This window comes from Pezoporus occidentalis, unplaced genomic scaffold (assembly GCF_034315485.1).
Source record: "Pezoporus occidentalis ecotype Australia unplaced genomic scaffold, CSIRO_AGI_Poc_V1 ctg54, whole genome shotgun sequence".
Lineage (NCBI taxonomy): Eukaryota > Metazoa > Chordata > Aves > Psittaciformes > Psittacidae > Pezoporus > Pezoporus occidentalis.
In genome coordinates this window covers 1285001-1302500 of record NW_026915877.1, presented here as the reverse complement: position 1 = coordinate 1302500, position 17500 = coordinate 1285001, and the positions used below count along the sequence as shown (strand labels likewise).

The 17500-nt window shown below is 38.7% G+C and overlaps 1 protein-coding gene across 13 annotated transcripts in view; it reads left to right on the top strand.

Annotated features, from left to right (window-relative positions):
• Positions 1–17500, top strand: part of GTDC1 (glycosyltransferase like domain containing 1) — a 311001-nt gene that overhangs the window by 144870 nt on the left and 148631 nt on the right. For all 13 annotated transcript variants that reach the window (XR_009968306.1, XR_009968307.1, XM_062637705.1 and 10 more), the window contains one exon: positions 15515–15624. Coding sequence is in view for 11 of the 13 variants with exons in the window: in XM_062637705.1 (XP_062493689.1) it covers positions 15515–15624 (110 nt within the window). In the remaining 2 variants the exon portion in view is untranslated. The remainder of the gene's footprint in view (positions 1–15514; positions 15625–17500) is intronic.

The following is a 17500-nucleotide window of genomic DNA, read 5'->3' as shown; positions in this document are numbered from 1 at the left end:
GAAACATTCAAGGCCAAGTTGGATGGGACTTTGAGCAGCCTGGTCTAGTGGAAGGTGTCCCTGCCCATGGCAGGGAGTTGGAACTAGGTGGTCTTTAAAGCTCTTTCCAAACCAAACCATTCTGTGTGTCCATGACTCTGTCATTATGCCCTCTCCCTGTCCTTTAGCAAGGCCATAGACACTTGCCAAAGCTATTTTTGCTGTAGTTGGGGTAAACTGGCATCTTCCTTCTCTCTTTCTTCATGTGAGCATGAGGGTGGACGTGCAAAACTGCAAACCTGCTGCACCTCCAACCACAGTCATGTCACACAGATGACAAGTAAATAATTTTATTATGAGATTGGCGGCTCTTTACTTCTCTCTTTCATGGAGAAGATCTGCAGTGCTTCTTAAGGCATTCACCCAATGAATGAAACCCTTATGTTTTTTCTTTTCCCCTCTGTGCCTTGTATCATCTCAGCAGTTAAAGTCTTGATAAGTTGTCAGAAATCAATTCGTCTTCCCCTAATTGTACTGGTGTGATAAAAGATCACACGGGGAATCTGCGAGAATTTACACACACGTGCAAATAGCTGCTATCAATTCACGTGGAAGATCAGATAAGCCTGTTATCTCGTGTTGTATGTACCAGCGTGTGACAAGAGTGTGGGGAAGGGCATGGGTCAGGAGATACGGGAATCAGCGGTGGAAGTCATGATGAGGAAATTCAGAAGAAAAAAATTCTAGATTGCAAAGATTATCTGAAGATTTCTGGTCTAAGGGAAAAAGGTGTGTACAGAGATAGTGCAGTGCCCAATTGCCTTTTTTAATAAGTGTCACAAAGAAATGAGTTAATGGAGGAAAGGTTGTTTTGTTGTCACCATGTGCTGTACTAAAGCAGCTGCCTACTGTGAGAACCTGGTGCCCTCCACTCCGGAGCAAGTCCTGGGGAAGGATTTGTCTCAGGTAGTTCAGTCAGTGTTGTGTCTTCTGGGCTGGGGTAGCTCTTCATCAATGAGTTTAACACAAGTCCTCTGCAAGCTGTGAGGGAGAGCAGCCTGGAAAGGCATTTTCTGATAGTGGCACCTTGTTGCTCTTCATATTGGCAGTGCAGTAGAGGATTTGTGCAGTTACTGTTTGTCTTTGAATTCAGAATTCAGAACTATTTAACATAGAGACATTAGAGAATACAGTGAATCTATACCCAAATCATATTTTCCTCACACTGTCGAATATTTTGAATCAAATTTTTTTTCCCATCAAGATGCAGATATGGTAAGACAACAAAAGGTGAAAGAGTAGGTGCTCCACCTAGAAATTACCTTTGAGTACCCAGGAATGCTATTAGCCTCAACAGCCATCCTCACTGTTGTAAACAACCTGCAGAGAGCATGTTGAAGAAAGGACCAAGGTCCTACGCCTTTGTGGTGTGTGGCCACTTGTGCAATATCGTGTAAGGAGGGCAGAGGTTTTGTGTTGCTGAAGGAAAGTTTATCCTCCATTTCAGGGAAGTTATAGTTGACTGGGTCTGTGCTGCCCCTTTTCGCAGGAAAGTGGTGGAGAGCTTGGCTCTAGAACCATGCTGAATGGGGAGTGAGTTCCTGCAGGGAAACTTATCTTTGAAAAGCAACTGATTCTGGTAAATTTAATCCAAAAAGGTTAAAGTGGTGGGTAGATAAGACAGACTGAAAACAAAGACTTAAAATGCAAGTGTTTATACAGCCTTAACTAAAATGTACTAGGTATGATAAAAAGCCCATAGGGTGTAAAATAATTTCAAAATGGAAATTTTTAACAGTGTCTAAGAAAAGCTATCTAATATTCTCTGAGAAAATGATGTTCACTGCAATACAGAGTACATGCAGTGAATGTACCAGTGCCATGAGAGTGTATGTAAGAGACATCTGATTAAGGAGAAGCTGACATCCTTGCTTCTAGAACACCTAAAGCAAAAAAGAAAATAGTCTAACTTCACTTTCATGGGAGCTGGAGTTAAGTTCGAAAGCAGATACTAGGTTTTTTTATCAGTAGCAAATAAAGTTAAGGTTCCATAGTGGACATTTCAACATACTCTTTTCCATTTTTCTTACAGCCGTTTTGTTGGAGGGCTGTAAGAAGTTGATAGTCCAGAGGAGAAAACATCTCTAATTTTGATAATGGCAAAAAGATCCTTTGTATTACCTCTGTATTCTTTAGCTAAAAAGCCAGGTATAATTTTGAGTAGTTTGTTATGTTTATAGTATAAGTAGAGCCTATAGTAAGTGTTCCAAGAGCAATAATTGGCCTTATGACATGTCTTCAGTTCCCTTCCTACCTGATCTCTGATTTGGGTAACTAGTCACAAACTAAACGTAAACCTGTCAGCTTTGAAAATCTTAAAACAAACACTCCATGTTGTGACAGAATGGCAGGAATTAAAGGAGGGCTCTGACATTCCTGCAGGGTGCTGAGAGACCACATCATCCCCCCAAAAGAATACCAAGATCTTCCTTCCCAGACCTTATGGAACACAAAAATACTGTGTTCAAGACAAGGTTGGATGGAAGTTTGAGCAGCCTACGCTTTAGTGGAAGGTGTCCCTGTCATGGCAGGTGGGTTGGAACTCAATGGTCTTTAAGATACATTCAACCCAACCCATTCTATGATTCTGTGATGACTTGTACCACCTGCTTTGCATTGCTGTAAAACCTTGAATCTATCTCAAACAGGAGTGTTCAGGATTCGATCTTAGTGGCAGAGAAACAGGCCAAAAGTGAGTTGCCAGTTGTTGTTCACCAAATCATGTGTGCCATCAGAGCTGCATTTGTCTTGCCCCAGCTTTCTCATGCAAGAATCTGGTAACTGCCTCCATGGGACAGGGAAGAACAATGGCATCTACATTTTAATCAGGTCCTGAAATTTTCATTTGCAGGTAAATCTGATGATCTGCAAAAGGCATATTTTTTTAGCCTTTCAAAAGATTACATGTCTGCCACTTGTATCGAAAGAATCACCTAGGGTTTGGGAAGGTGTTTGGGTTTGGGCGATTGGTGTTTTTTCTCCTATGATTTCAATTGCCTGGGCTCCTGATTAATGGCTGAAGCAGTTTGCTCAATTGGCATCAGCAGTGTACTAAAGGAGAGGGGAGCTATCTCAGGAATACAAAGAGCTAAGATATTTTGTAATCTGTTCTCACTCAGATGTATACTTCAAATTGCATTCTCTCAGTTGAGGGAAATAATTTCAGTTACGCTGGTCACAGTAGAAAGCAGTCATTTTTGAATGCTTTTTTTTTTATTAATGTAGATATGTTTCTGAGATGAGAAATGATGTTTCTTCTAATGATGGTTACATGTAGTTAATTTCCTTTTTCCTTTTTTAACAGCTTGGTGTGAAAGGCAGTTTCCTTTAAAGGGGGGGGCGGGGGCGGATAAAAGTGATACAGCTGATGTTCCTGTTGCCTTAGCAACAGATTTATTTATTAGGGTCTGAAATGACATGAGTTAATATACCACATACCTGCTGATCGGCAAACTCTCCTATTTCAGCTCCAGTTGACAATTAAGTCCTGGACAGCTACAGCCAGGGGTTAATGTTACTCATTAGGAGAACTAGGTCATTACTGGGAAATCAAGGCACTTAAGGCAGCATGGATAAAATATAAAATTCAGCATCTCAAGGAGTGAGGGGTTTTATGTTAATTAACCTTATTTTCCTTTCATTAAAAAAAAATCTTTCATATATGCATATGACAGTGGATCAATTAATTGGTGGGGGAAAGAGGAAAGTAAGCTGTAGTTTACTTTCCTCTCCTACTCATCTTCATTTCTTTTGGAAGGGTTTCATTATTTTATGGAAAATTCTTATGTCTATATGATGAGTAAAAAGGGTATTAAAATTAGGAAGGGAATCATCATGGAAATCAGCTTTACCACAAGGGAATGAGCAAATAAAAGCCTTGGAAATGAAAATAAATAAGCTTTGCTAATACCTCACCTAAGGAGCAGAATATAAGCCCATCAGAGCTTGGAGATATTTAGAGGTACTTCTTTGCTTCTTTATTAAGCAGTTACATAGTTATTTGACCTTCAGAAACGGAAACTTTAGAGAACTAATTCAAGTTGTTGGTAAATACTGTATTTACAGAAAGCTGATCAGTGGTGTAGCCAACAGGAACTCCTGTAGTTAGTAATTGGCTTCTGATTTCATTTTATTAAGATATCTGAGTGGGAGTTTTAACTTGATAAGTCAAGTGATTTAATAAAGCTTTCCTGAAAGCCTTTATTTACTAACTTTAAGCAGACTTTATTCTGATACTGGAGAGTTTAATAGGCTGAAAAAATAATCATATTAAAAGAAAACATTTTTTTTACTCACTGCTCCTCCAAATACACTTAGTTCTTTCACGTCTGCTAAGCAGTCTACTTTCTTTTCTATGTTTAAGCTCTGTGGCCCGATTCTGCTTCTCACTGCATTTCGAGTAATTTGATGTAAACCCCTTTCCCACTTCTGTAAAGTCAGGGTTGAAGCAGCAGGTTACCTGGTGTGTATGTAGTAAAACGTTGTACCAGATTGTAAGAGCACTGTTACTTGTATCAAAAGGAAAATTGAAACCCCATGAGTGTATTTTCCCTGCTCCATGGAATGGTTTTGCACTCTGACATAACTGTTTTCTTAAATATAAGAAAAAAGTTAAATAACATCAAGATTCTGCCTAAAATATCACAAGGAGAAGCTGTGCTTCTTCATTCACTCTATGCTATCCAGACACTTGCAGAGGCCACTTCAGTGGCTGTCCTCTGAAGCCTGTTCCAATAAATGCTTCAGCTATGGTTGAAAAACTGATTTTGAGTTATGTAAGACTACAAGTGCATCACGTGGACATTTGAAGATTATTTACGTTTGGAATAGATGTATCACAGTTTGCCATAGTAGCTCCAGTAAGCTCGGTTCTCCCTTTTTCCATGGTACAAAACTCATGGTGTTTTTCTTCTCTGGTACAATTGGGAAACCCAAGTCTTTGAGAAGAAACACATGTGAACTGCTAGGATAAAGAGTGCTCTCAGTGCTCTGAAGGAAGGGGGTTTTGCTCTTCCAACTATTGCCTTCAAAGCAATCCTTTTATGCTCCATTCACCCAAGCTGGTTTTGGAGTTTGTTTTTCAAACCTCTTCCTTCTGTCTTTGTCAAGGTCAGTTCCTCAGGCCTTTCCTCATATGTAGTCTCCTTGTGCAGCGAATTTGCATCTCACCTTTCTACAGTTTCTCAACCTTTCCCATCTCCATCATTTCACTACCTGTACAGGGAACCTTCTACAACACATTGGTCCATATTTTCTCCGAAGCCCTGTTGTGCAACCTGACTGGGTCATCGTCTTGGTCTCTAGACTGGTTTCAAGTTTTTCCCCATGTGAACTGGTTTTGTGTTGCATTTTTTCACCTTTACTTCTTCACTCAGTTCACTATTTCTTTGTCATGCTGTTCTTGAGTACTTGGTTGTATTGATCAGATCTTATTTGTCCCCTTTGCTTTGTTCTGGTCCACATCTAAGAGTTTTAGTCAAACTTGGAAAGGACATGTAACCATTACTGCTTTCTGTCTCTTCAACCCATCTCCTGTACTTTCTTAACCAAATAGTCCATTTTCTTGGTTTTCCTTATTTTCAGTGCATATAAAACAATTCTTTGTTCTGCAAAGACCAGTAACTTTGTTCTGAATCCAGTAGAGGGATCACTGACAGTGAAAACAAGATCTGTGTTTTCATTCCAGATGTTAGATCCTGCCTGCGTTTTAGCAGCCTGACTTCTAGTGGAAGGTGTCCCTGCCCATGGGACAGGGAAGGGAGGTTGGAATGAGATGGTTTTATAGTCCCTTCCAATGCAAACTATTCTGTGACCTGCAACAGTAGGACTGTCTCACTCAGCTTTAGCCTAAGGTGTGCCCAGCACAAATGGGCTTTTCAGTGGCTGGGTGTAAAAGGACTTTTTCCAAAGGCTTGTCTACATTTTTAGGAAGACTTCCAGTTTGACTTTGAGTCATCCAAATATTCAGTTCTTACTCTAAAACAAAAAGAGGTTCAAATATTTAAAACAGAGGCTTATTTGAAATTTAATACATAGAATCATAGAATCAGCTAGGTTGGAAAAGCTCTTTAAGATCATCAAGTCTGACCATTACCCCAGGACTGCCAAGACCACCACTAAACAATATCACTGAGGGCATCATCTACACAGTTCTTGAACACTTCCATGAATGGTGATTCCACCACTTTCCTGAGAAGCCTGTTCTAACACCTGATCATCCTCTCTGTGAAGAAATTCTTCCCAATATCCAATCTAAACCTCCCCTGGTGTAGCTTTGAGGTTGTTACCTCTTGTCCTATCACTTGTTACCTGGGAGAAGAGACTGACCCCCACCTCAGTACTACTTCCTTTCAGGTAGTCGTAGAGAGCAATAAAGTCCCCCCGACCCTTCTCTTCTCCAGACTACACCCCCCCCTCCCAGTTCCCTCAGCCTTTCCTCATCACACCCAGCTTTGTTGCCCTTTTCTGAACCCGCTCCAGCGCCTCGGTGTCTTTCTTGTAGTGAGGAGCCCAGAACTGAACACAGGATTCGAGGTGCAGCCTCACCAGTGCCGAGTACAGGGGGATGATCACTGCCCTGCTCCTGATGGCCACACTATTTCTGATGCAGGCCAGGATGCTATTGGCCTTCTTGGCTACCTGGGCAGAAGCTGGCTTATGTTCAAGCTGGCTCATGTTCAGCAGCCAACAGTCAGCACCCCCAGGTCTTTTTCTACCGAGCAGCTTTCCAGCCACTCTGCCCCAAGCCTGTAACATTTCATGCGTTTGTTGTGGCCTACATGCAAGAACTGGCACTTTACCTTGTTGAACCTCATACCGTTGGCCAGAGCCCACCAATCCAGCCTGTCCAGATCACTCTGCAGAGCCTCCCTGTCCTTCTACAGATCAACACACCCACCCAACTTGGTGTTGTCTGCAATTTACTGAGGGTGCACTCAATCCCATCATCCAGATCATCAGTGAAAAAGTTAAACAACACTGGCCCGAACACCAAGCCATGAGGGTGTTAGTCACCACTAGTGACTGGTTGCCAGCTAGATGTGATACCATTTACCAACACTCTTTGGGCTCAGCAAAGGTACAGTTTGCAGTTTTACTAGGTAGTGGTTTGTTTGTTGTGTTTTGGTTTGGTTTGGTTTTCTCAAATCTTGTTCTTTGGATGCTCTCAAAAACTTTTGGCAGAATTTTTCTAGAAGGTTATATAGTCCAAGATAGCCTCAGTCTTGGGAAACATCATAAACAAGGATAGTAGAGTCCTTGACAGTAAGAAGTCCCAGGCAAATTTTAGCAGATGGTGCCACCAGCCCCATTTGTAATTCACAATACCTCAGACCACAGTTCGTGAATATCCTCCAAGAGATAAAAATTTTCATAAGCAAGTGATCTAATATTCCTCCTTATTTTTACTAGTGCTAGGGTGGGTTAGGTTTCTTCCTTCAAAGTTCTTTTTAATTAGTTTCCTCTTCTTACTGCACTGCAATTCTCTTCTGCCTTTCCCTTCTTCTACTCCCTGCTCTCCTTTTCTCTGTGTTTTCACCCTTTTTTTCCCTCCCTTTGTCCTCTAATCTCTGCTTTTCCTCAGTTGTCTTTGTGCAAGCCCTGACTCAATGAAATGAGTTGATTCCTCATTCTGAAAGCAGTGCTATTTGTAGTTACTTTAATCTTGTTGAATAATGAGTTTCAAGCCTTGGTCTTGGTGCCAAAAAATTTCCTGCTTAGGAGCTTCATGCTTGGAGCTGGCAGCTTCACGGATCCAAAAAGGATGAGTTATCTTAGGTACCTGAGCTAATTCCTCTCAGGATATTACTCAGTAGGGATGAGAAGTTACTTTTTGCCCCAGGAAGGGTATCTGGTGCAGTATTAAGTGGTCATGGTTTGATGATGTGAGTCCACCATGGAAATCACAGGGGGGCCACAGGATCTCTTATGGTGGAATTGCCATTCCCAGGAAAATGTGCAGTAACGTTGTTTTTACATAGTATTTTATATTTAATTCTTTTTCTTTTCAAAGAACAAACAGTATATTCTTACCCACTTATTGTCATAGTCATACCTGTCTACTATTACCATAACATGACATGTTTTGTAGTCTGTTTAATCACAATAACAGATACTGTGTATGTTTATCAGGGCTGTCACAGTCACTCAGCTTATTTTGTCTCTCCTCCTGACAACAGGAAGCAGTTTGTTAAGTTACCTTTTGAACACAAAAGGAAGTTAATTTTTCTTTTTTTCTTTTTTTTTTTTTTTTTAATTTGGGGGCAGTCCATAGCAATTATGAGGTTGTGTTGCAAAGTTGACTAAAACATTTTTTTTATTTGAATCCTATACTTATGAAAACCTAGGTTCCCCAAGTTAAAGGTATGAAAAGGTATTTGAATGAAAGTGCATGATTTTTACACCAAGGTAACTGAGACCAAACACCAGTTTTTATCTTCAAAGGTTAATCTCTCTGTAGGAAATAAGCAGGAGGCTCAATGACTGATGCTGATCCTGAGGTTTCTTTGGTTAGAGAATGCACAATATTTTATTTTGAGTTTTTTCTTCATGAATTGTGAGGGGAGAAGAAGAATCTAAACAATAAACTCCCAAGGTTCTTTTTTTTTTTTTTTTTTATGAATCTCTCCTAGATAACGCAAGATAGGAGAAAATGCTTTTCCAGCGTAAAGCAAAATGTCACCCATTTTTCTCAGGCCAGCAATTTGAAAAATTCAGAAGGTAAAATATATTCTTCACTGTAAATATCTCACAGGCTATAACAGAAAATAAAACACTGTATTTGCCAGTATTGTTTGGTTGCTTTGTGCCTCTCTAGTGACACTATTTAATTCCTTGGTTTGCAGAGGTGTTTTGCAAGGATCAGGACCTTTTCTGCTTGTAGAACCGCCAAATTGCTAGCCAAAAATTATTCTGTATGGTCGTTTCTTTCAGTGACACTTATGCAAAAGCATTTTCTTCTACTTGATTCCATTTTCCGTTAACTGAGGGAGTATTAGATATTATGGTAACTTTTGATGCTGATGATGGCAGACAGTGTTTAGAGGCACTATTACAGCAAAGACATTTTGTAAGCATAAAAGCCGAAGAGGAGAACTCATTGGAGTTAACTGCATATTTACAGTCTACCTCTACCTCTTATTGGAAACGTAAAAAGATGGAAAAATGCTGTGATAAATTGAATAGATGGAAAGCAATTAACTTTTCCTTCATGTTTGCATTTTCAGAGTTATTTTTTTCTCCTGTTTCTTTTCTAATAGCTCTTTCCCAGCAGTACTATTTCCTCTTTTGCAGTTAAAATGAGCTTTGTTACTAGAAATTTTGTATTAGAATTTTAAATTTTTTATTTTTTCCCAATCTTAATATAGAAATGTGTATTAAAGTCCTCTGTCCTCCATGAAAATAATTACTAGAATGTGGTATTCATTTTGATATATTGAATATTCATTTGGGTATCTTGAATAAGCTTGCAACGTAAGTCCTCTTACTTCAAGAAGAATATTATGCTACTGAAGTATTTACTGACTGATCCTCACCACATTTTTGTAAATGAAAGCTCCTATAAGGCCGTATCTTACAGATGGGGAAACCTGGGCAGAGCCGTCTCGTGGGAAATTAGTGTTGGGGAAAGACCAGAACTCTGCAATTCTCTGTTTTGAAGGCCAAGCTTATTTTTTTCTGTGACTATACTGCCACTTTCTAGCATTATTAGATTATAATAAACCTTAAAATATATTCAAATTTTTCTGAGCTCAAGATTTAATGTAAAGTATGGAAGTGTAATACAGTAAATACTGTTATGCAGTGAAAATAATCCTTGATACTGTTCTTTAGGTTAGGATTGACATGAAATGAAGCCCCATTTTTAGCTCAGCAGAGTGTGAATGCAAAGACTGCACCACTTATCAATGTTTTGCTGCTAGCTTCTGGAGAATGCCCAGGATAGATACAGGGTCAACAGGAGGCTGATGTCATGAGTTCTCTTATCATTCAGTGGCATCCTTCATCACCCTCCCCAAGTCTGTACCATATCAGTTAAAACATTAAAGAACTTCAAGTTCCCGTTCTTTACTGTTCTTCCCATTCACCCAAACAAAGAATGTTACTGGGATAAAGGCATCTTCCAGCTCCTGGCTCTGGGTGTGAAAAAGGTTCAGCTCTTGCCTCACAGCCCCCTCTCAGCAGCAGAGAATGCTCGTGCTTTTCTTCACCTTCATTCTTTCAAAAATGTTAACTTTTACAAGGGATTTTACACATTTTCTACCATTTCCTCCATGGTGCTTCTCCATCCTCTCTGCACTGTACTTCCCTGCTAATGCTTCTGCGTGCCTTTACTCTCTGTTTTTTCTTCTTTGGTTCTCCTCCTTTAATAATCATGCAGTTTTACTTTTGCTTCCTAATTTATGTCTTTACTGTTTTTTTTCCTGACCTTTTCTGTACCTCTGCTAGCACTCAAATGCTCTCTGCAGCTGTGTTCAAGCCTGATTTTTTTCTGTATACTTTCCTTTTTCCCAAGCCTGTGCCTTTTTCTTCTTCTCTTCATTTACACTGTATTTATCTTCCTGCACCCTCCTGAGTTTGGATATGTCATCGTTTTCTTAAGTTTTCAACTTGAATATTTGTTTGGGTTTTTTTTCTTTTCATGGTTCTCTTCTGAGGTTATTTTGCCCTCCTCATCTGCCCTGTTTGCTGTCAGACTTGCTCCTCACTATTTCAGTTTCCCAAAAAATAAAGGACCACTGTCATCCACGGTAAGGTCTGTGTCTTAGGAACTACATTCCCATCAATATTAATTATTGATTCTGTGCTCGCAGACCTCCCCAGCCATGTTGCTGCCCCTCATGCCTTCCGTGCGCTTTCTCTGGCTGATGTCTCTCGTCCCTTCCTCTCCATCCTGGGTGGCTCTTGGCTCACTGGTCCTCTGCCTCTATGACTGCTGCACAGCTTCATAAATAATGACTGATACTTCAGTGGCCTAGTTTAGCATCCATTTTCTAGCAATAATTGCAGGTAGGCAGAAATCTGTCTTTTAGATCTTGCTATATATCCTAAAAGATTAAAAAAAAAAAAAAAGTGCTACTTTAACTGATGGAGATTTTGTGCCTGTTTTAGTATTACCATTTGTCACTGTTGCCTATCTGACATTCAGGTGATTTTACGAAATGGGAAACAAAAGGAGATGTACCCATTGTGAATTGCTTGGATTTAAGGCACTTCAAAAAGTGAACTATTACTGCATGCCCTCACAATTTGGAATTCTCTACCACTGAAAATCTCCCATGCTAAATGTCCTAAGAAGATTACGATCAACCTTTTTAATATTGCTTTTAGCTGAGCTTATTTGTAACCCTTTCAAAATACCTTGAGATGGCATGACAGTGCTGTTGCTATCACAATCATTGTGACCCTTTACGCAGTATTTTTTCAAATAAGATATTTTCTCACCTTGTTTAACACTTCTACGTTACTGGTTAACTTGCATAAACTGTAGGTTTTTATATATTTTTTTAATAGAGTGCATTTATTTTCCCCTTTGAGCAAGTCGTGTCTCTTTTCCACAACTCTTCTACGCTCTAATTCATAGCTGATGCATCTTCCTCCAGATCCTAAATAACTGTGATTATCACCATGTAGGATAACTTTGCGTATACTTAAAAAATTAAACTTCAGTCACAGAAGACCATATGGGTCACTTACTAAATTTGACTCAAATTCAAGAGATGAATATGCAGAAAATAATGTAAAGGGCCAAATTCTTCTTTTCTTTTTTTTTTTTTTATAATTTCAATATGTTTCCCATCACTGGTCAGGTATACTGCAGCCCCAGGGATAACTCAAATTTGGCTGGTCTCTGTGCACATTCTTTCCAGTTCCAGCAAAGGATAAGGCCGGAGGGCTCAGGCTGAAAAAAAAAGAGTGAAGACTGTTGCCATTGATCGTATAGAGGAGCATCATTCTAGTGCAATGAAGTTGCTTTTTTTAATCATTTTAGGCTGAAAAGAGGGATGTCAAGTCATCAATTAATCCTGACAGCATCCTTCTGTGGTGAAAAAATAATACTCTTGCACCCATTTTATAAACAGAAAATCTGAGGCAGAGATAATGGAGGCTGAGAGCTGGTGGTGCTGATACCACCACCCTCTCATTCCTCATTGCAAGGACAGTCTTGAAAGTTTTATTTTCGATTAGAAAGGGAAGTCACTAAATCAGGCTGAACTCTGGGCCACATTCCCATAACCAGACCGCTAAAGCTCAGCCAGTTCTTAAGAGAGACTTCAAATGCCTCTATTAAAATGTTTTAGACTAAAACAAAAAAAACACAAACAGAAAAATACAACTGGGTAAGAAAATTGAGTGTGCAGTATTGAAACATGGAGATTAAATGTTTCCAGTGACAGTGCTCTCAAATCCAAGTATAGGTGTGGTGCCGGTGTCTGTTCTGTAGCACTTACAGCTGGAGTTTGGCTATTCTGATATTTTCATGTTCTTACAATGAAATTTAGAGCATCTTCAGACCATGCTCAGTTCTTATTTTTCCATCGCCAGATGCATATCAAATCAAGTAAAAATACAAGAGCATTTCAAATACCTAAAGTAAACAACAAAGCCAGATCCTGGAAGCACATTAGCTTGATTTTTTCCCATAGTATCTTTAAAGAAAAGTTTTCATTTTACTATCAAGCTTTTATGCAGTTTTTTGTTCTTCTTAAGGGAATATAGTATTAAGGGAATATATAATTAATATAATTTAATAAAGCTCAAAAATGCAACAGATGCAGCCAAAAGTGCACATCATTTTGAGCAGATCTTTACAGAACAGACATTCCATATTGTGTTCATCTTTTTCCACAATCACTGCTATGGCAATCTGGTGTGTTCAGCAGTTGTTGCTGAGTAAGGCAGACTGGATTGTATATGATTTTCTCCATGTCAGCCAAGAAACAGAGCTCTCTTCTTCTTGATGCAGTAAAGAGGTGGTCTTCTACTATTTATTGTTTTCTCCCAGGAGCAGCTATACTTTACTAACTTGCAATAATAATAATAATATACTGCAATCTGTAGGTGCACGTGCTAGAACCTTTCTGTAGGTCTTAACCAAAAATAAAATGGTTATGGTGTTGAAAAGTCATGGAGGCTGGGAAATTGAATAAGATGACCTCCCAAATAGAAAAGCTACAAGATTCACAAAACGTGTCATTAAAATCTGTATCACATAAAAGCAAGGTATTTTAAAAGGGGGTATGGAAGGAGGATCACCTAAAGCAGAAAACCCGTAAGAGAGGCTCCAGTTCCAGCAGAGGAAACGTTTCTCCTTTCAGCATTCCTTCTGGGTGCCAAATTTTCCTTCTGTTCTTCCCCACCTATTAAACAAAGCTGCAACTTCCAATTCCTATCAGTTTTCCTAAATATGTGCAGCTTATGTGGCTTCGACGAGCTGTAAGGCTCCATATTCTCTTGCCAGCTCCTTGACAGTGTGGCTCCAACAGCATCCTCCACTTTTGGCTGCCTCTGGGACCCCTGGTCTCTTCTGGAAAGCGAGAAGGAAAGCATATCCTATGCTGGAAGGCCTTTTTGTGACTGCAGAGCTGATAGTGGGGCTGTGAAGAGCTTGGAAAGCTCTGTAAGCATCGCAGCTCAGTCTGTCAAGGCTGCCTCCTCTGTGTATGGAGATGTTTTGGTCCATCTGAGGATGAGCTGGGCATCACTCAGCGTCAGATACAGAACAGGGGCTCATCAGGATCACTTCTAAAGCACCCACAAAAGCCTGCCTTGGGGAATCTGAGGCTAACAGGAAACGTTATCACATTATCATGAATTACACTGCCTCCCAGCATCAAAGCTATTTTTCCTTGCAAACTTGCACATTTCTGGCAGAGATGTTTTCTTCTAGCCAAGTCTGAGTCTTCTGTTATAATCCCATTTTTCCTCTTTCAGCTGGGCATTCAGAGGCAACTAAAATACAGACAACACATTTTTGCCCTTTATTTACCTACCAAAAACAGGTGGCCATTTTAAGCATGAGGATGCAAGCAAACTAGTAGGCAGTACTGGAATCTTTGCAACAGGAAGAAATAACCTCTCCAAGCCAGTGCTCGTATCCACTTCTGTTACTGGAACTGCCATGAAAACTCCTGGTTCACAGATGTGAAACAAATTACGAAGCTTATGCAGTTGCATTCCTCCTTATTATTGGGAACAAAACAAATCTGGAAGATGGAGGACTTCTTAAAGTAATTATTGTCTGCCTTTATTTTAAGAAAATGCAACTAATTCTGAAAACTCCTCAATTCCTGAAGATTTTTCAGCCTAGAGAAGTCACATTAATGATAAGATTAATTTGTTTTAATTCTCTAAACCAAAAATATTGACTGAATGAGAAATTAACACATGTAGAGCTGCAGATGTCATTTGGCTTCAGATTTCCTGAATTATATAATTATTATCTTTCATATAACAGTGTGACAAACCTACAGATTCATTTACAAGATTAGTCTGTGAAGAAAGACACCAGGGCAGCTGAGCTATAGATTTTCCATTAATACAGGAAGGAAAACAGTGGAATTTTCTAAATAATAAATAAAACCAAAATATTTTAAAGACATATGGTGCACATCTGTCTGAAATGCAGTAATTTAAAGCACAGTAATTAAAAGCAAGATATAATGTTCACCTTAGAGTGGGAGCATTATTTCACTTTAAATATAACTTAGCAAATTTGAGAAATTTAGATAATCTGTGGTACCTTTTTGAACTTTTCATTCTGTGCTAGAAGATAGATTAACAAACTGACTTTTTATTTACTTTTTAGGTAACCAGCCTTGTGTTTCAAGGCATTAATTGCGATATTCATTCAAACCTTTAATATTGCATTCAGATGAAATTATGAGCATTTTTTGTTTTAACTTCCAGTTAACTCCTCAAAAGTCTAAAGGTAGAAGATGCCTTGTGTTATTCCTTTCTTTTTTACCTAAATGGATCAGAAGCTTTTCATGAATATAGCATGGTTTCATAGAATTCCAGTTTGGGAAATCCTGTGGTTTCAGTAAAAGTTTTTTGAGTCACCTGTTCCTCTTGAAATGGAGATTGTATGCATACTTTTGGACAGAAAACAAAACAAACAAAAAATTTTTTTTTTTCCTACCTTACCCCTTTTTTAATATGATTTTTGCCTTCAAGTGGGTGAGATATTACTCAGTCCTTCTCACTTTCAGGTATGGTAATTTGAAGAGTTAAAGGCATCAGTTGAAGACAGGGAAGGAGATAAGAATCTGATTAAACTGAGTTTTGATCCCAAGAGCTGCACTGAGTAAAATGTGTAACCATGAAACAATGCAAGGAGGGAAACTGCTGAAGATGTTTAGTCCCCAGAAGTACTGTTCAAGAGTAATACTGTTCTGATAAATAAAAAAAAAAGAAACAAAAAACAGTTCCACAAGTAAATATAAATGATGCTGATATAAGTTCTGTTTATTTTAAGGGAACATGACAAAGGTCCTGAAACTTTCTTTGAAGTCCTGCTGAAACTGAAAGAAAAAGATCTACCTTTTCATGTGTCCGTTCTTGGAGAGGCTTTCAGTGAAATTCCAGGTACTTTTCCTTTTTTTTTTTTCTTTACTGTAAAGTTAGCATAAAGTAGATATTTCCAGAAGTAATTTTCATGTGCATATTATATTAGTGAAAAGAACATGTTTAAAATCTTCGTAGTTATAAAACTAAATGACATAAATATGTTGTAAAATTAAAATTATTAGAAACAGTAAGCGTCTTTAATTTTACTTGGCAGTACAAAACCTTATTTATGACTTGTGTTTCAGTAACACTTATGTATTTATTTATATAGAGAGATAGGTGTGAGTGAGTGGACGGTTCAGATAGGAAACAAAATCTTTCAGGTCAGGGTCACTCATCTGAAATCCAGACTGAGCTTTTAGCAGGTGAAAACAGTTAGTTCCCTTTCAAATACAAGGTTAAGGACTTCTGTGGAGACTTCTGGTTTGTATCTGGCTTGAAAGTGGTCATTAATCTTTAATATTTTTATACCACTCATTTGCATCCTCTTTCCGTTTCTTGGTTTCTGATAACCACTCCTCTGTAATCAGTTTCACCCATCTGAAAAAGAAATAGGTTTTAGTCTCAATACACACAGCTTTGTGCCTGAGATATTTTGGCAGTAAAGAGAATAGTCAAATCCTATACCGGGTGCACTTGTAGTAAATTAAATCTTTTTAAAATGTACGTTAATAATGAGTAAGCTTCAAAATATGTGATGTTTTAGCTCATATGTGATTTCCAAAGGTGGACTAGGTATCCTTCCATTTCTTCAGTCTGTAAAAATAGACTTGTGATTAGTGTATTTGTCAGTTCTGTTGTATCTGTTTCCTGCTGGACTGGTGATATTTCAATTGGTTTAGATTTGGTTTCGCAGTTTTTAAGACCCCAAGAAATTGATCAGATCCAAATAAGTTTTGGGTCCCCAACTGTGGCACAACTGCTTTGGAAAAAAAGATAAGTTTGGTAGCAGGAAATTCTTTGTGTTTTCTGTCCACTTCTTTTTAGACAGTTTCTGAAAGCCTGTTCTTCTAGGCAAGTCTTATCACAGATCCCAAGGCAATGTTGCTTTCCAGACTGAAGGCACCAGATTTCTTAGAAGGAGAAATTTCTAAGGAATATGTGACAGATAGGAATGTATGATGGTGCACTGCGGGAACAGATTCTATTGACACTCATTTTGGATGTTGTTACATATCTCATTTGTGGCTTCAGTACTTATGAATAATGTAGATCATCTTAAATTTATGCCAGTATATCAAATCTATATGCTGTACCTCTTGTCAATTCATTCATCCTCATGTATAAATAGATTCTATATAAAGGGCAACTTGGTGAAATATGTCTCATCACCATGTATTTGATACATTCATACAAATGACATATGCAGGTCATTGCTAACAAGTACCAATAAAACCTGTTGCACATACTTTACTGAAAAATCTATTTAAGAGATGTTTTGCAGATTTTTTTAATTTTTTTTTTTTATAAATTATGGACACTGTGTTTCCTCGTCCTCCAATTATGGGACCAAATTCCCTCAGTATTATAAATGTCACCTTTACAGTCATTGCTAAGAGAAAAAGTGCATAACGTCTTTCATAATTCAGTAATCATTCTTTTTCTTTTTGGAAAACCCATTTTTTTTCAGTAGCTTGCTGTTTGAAATAAACAGCTGTCCTGGGTTCAGCAGTAGCAGTCATGTTTCTCCTTCTTGGTAGCTGGTGCAGTGCAGTGTTTTGACTTTCGGCTCGGGAACAGAGCTGATAACAAGCGATGTTTTGGTTTGGCCAAGGACTTTGTGAGCCTCATGCTCTGCCAGGGAGGAGGGGAAGCCAGGAGGAAGCAGAGACAGGACACCTGACCCAAACTGACCAAAGAGGTATTCCATACCACAGCACATCATGCCCAGGAT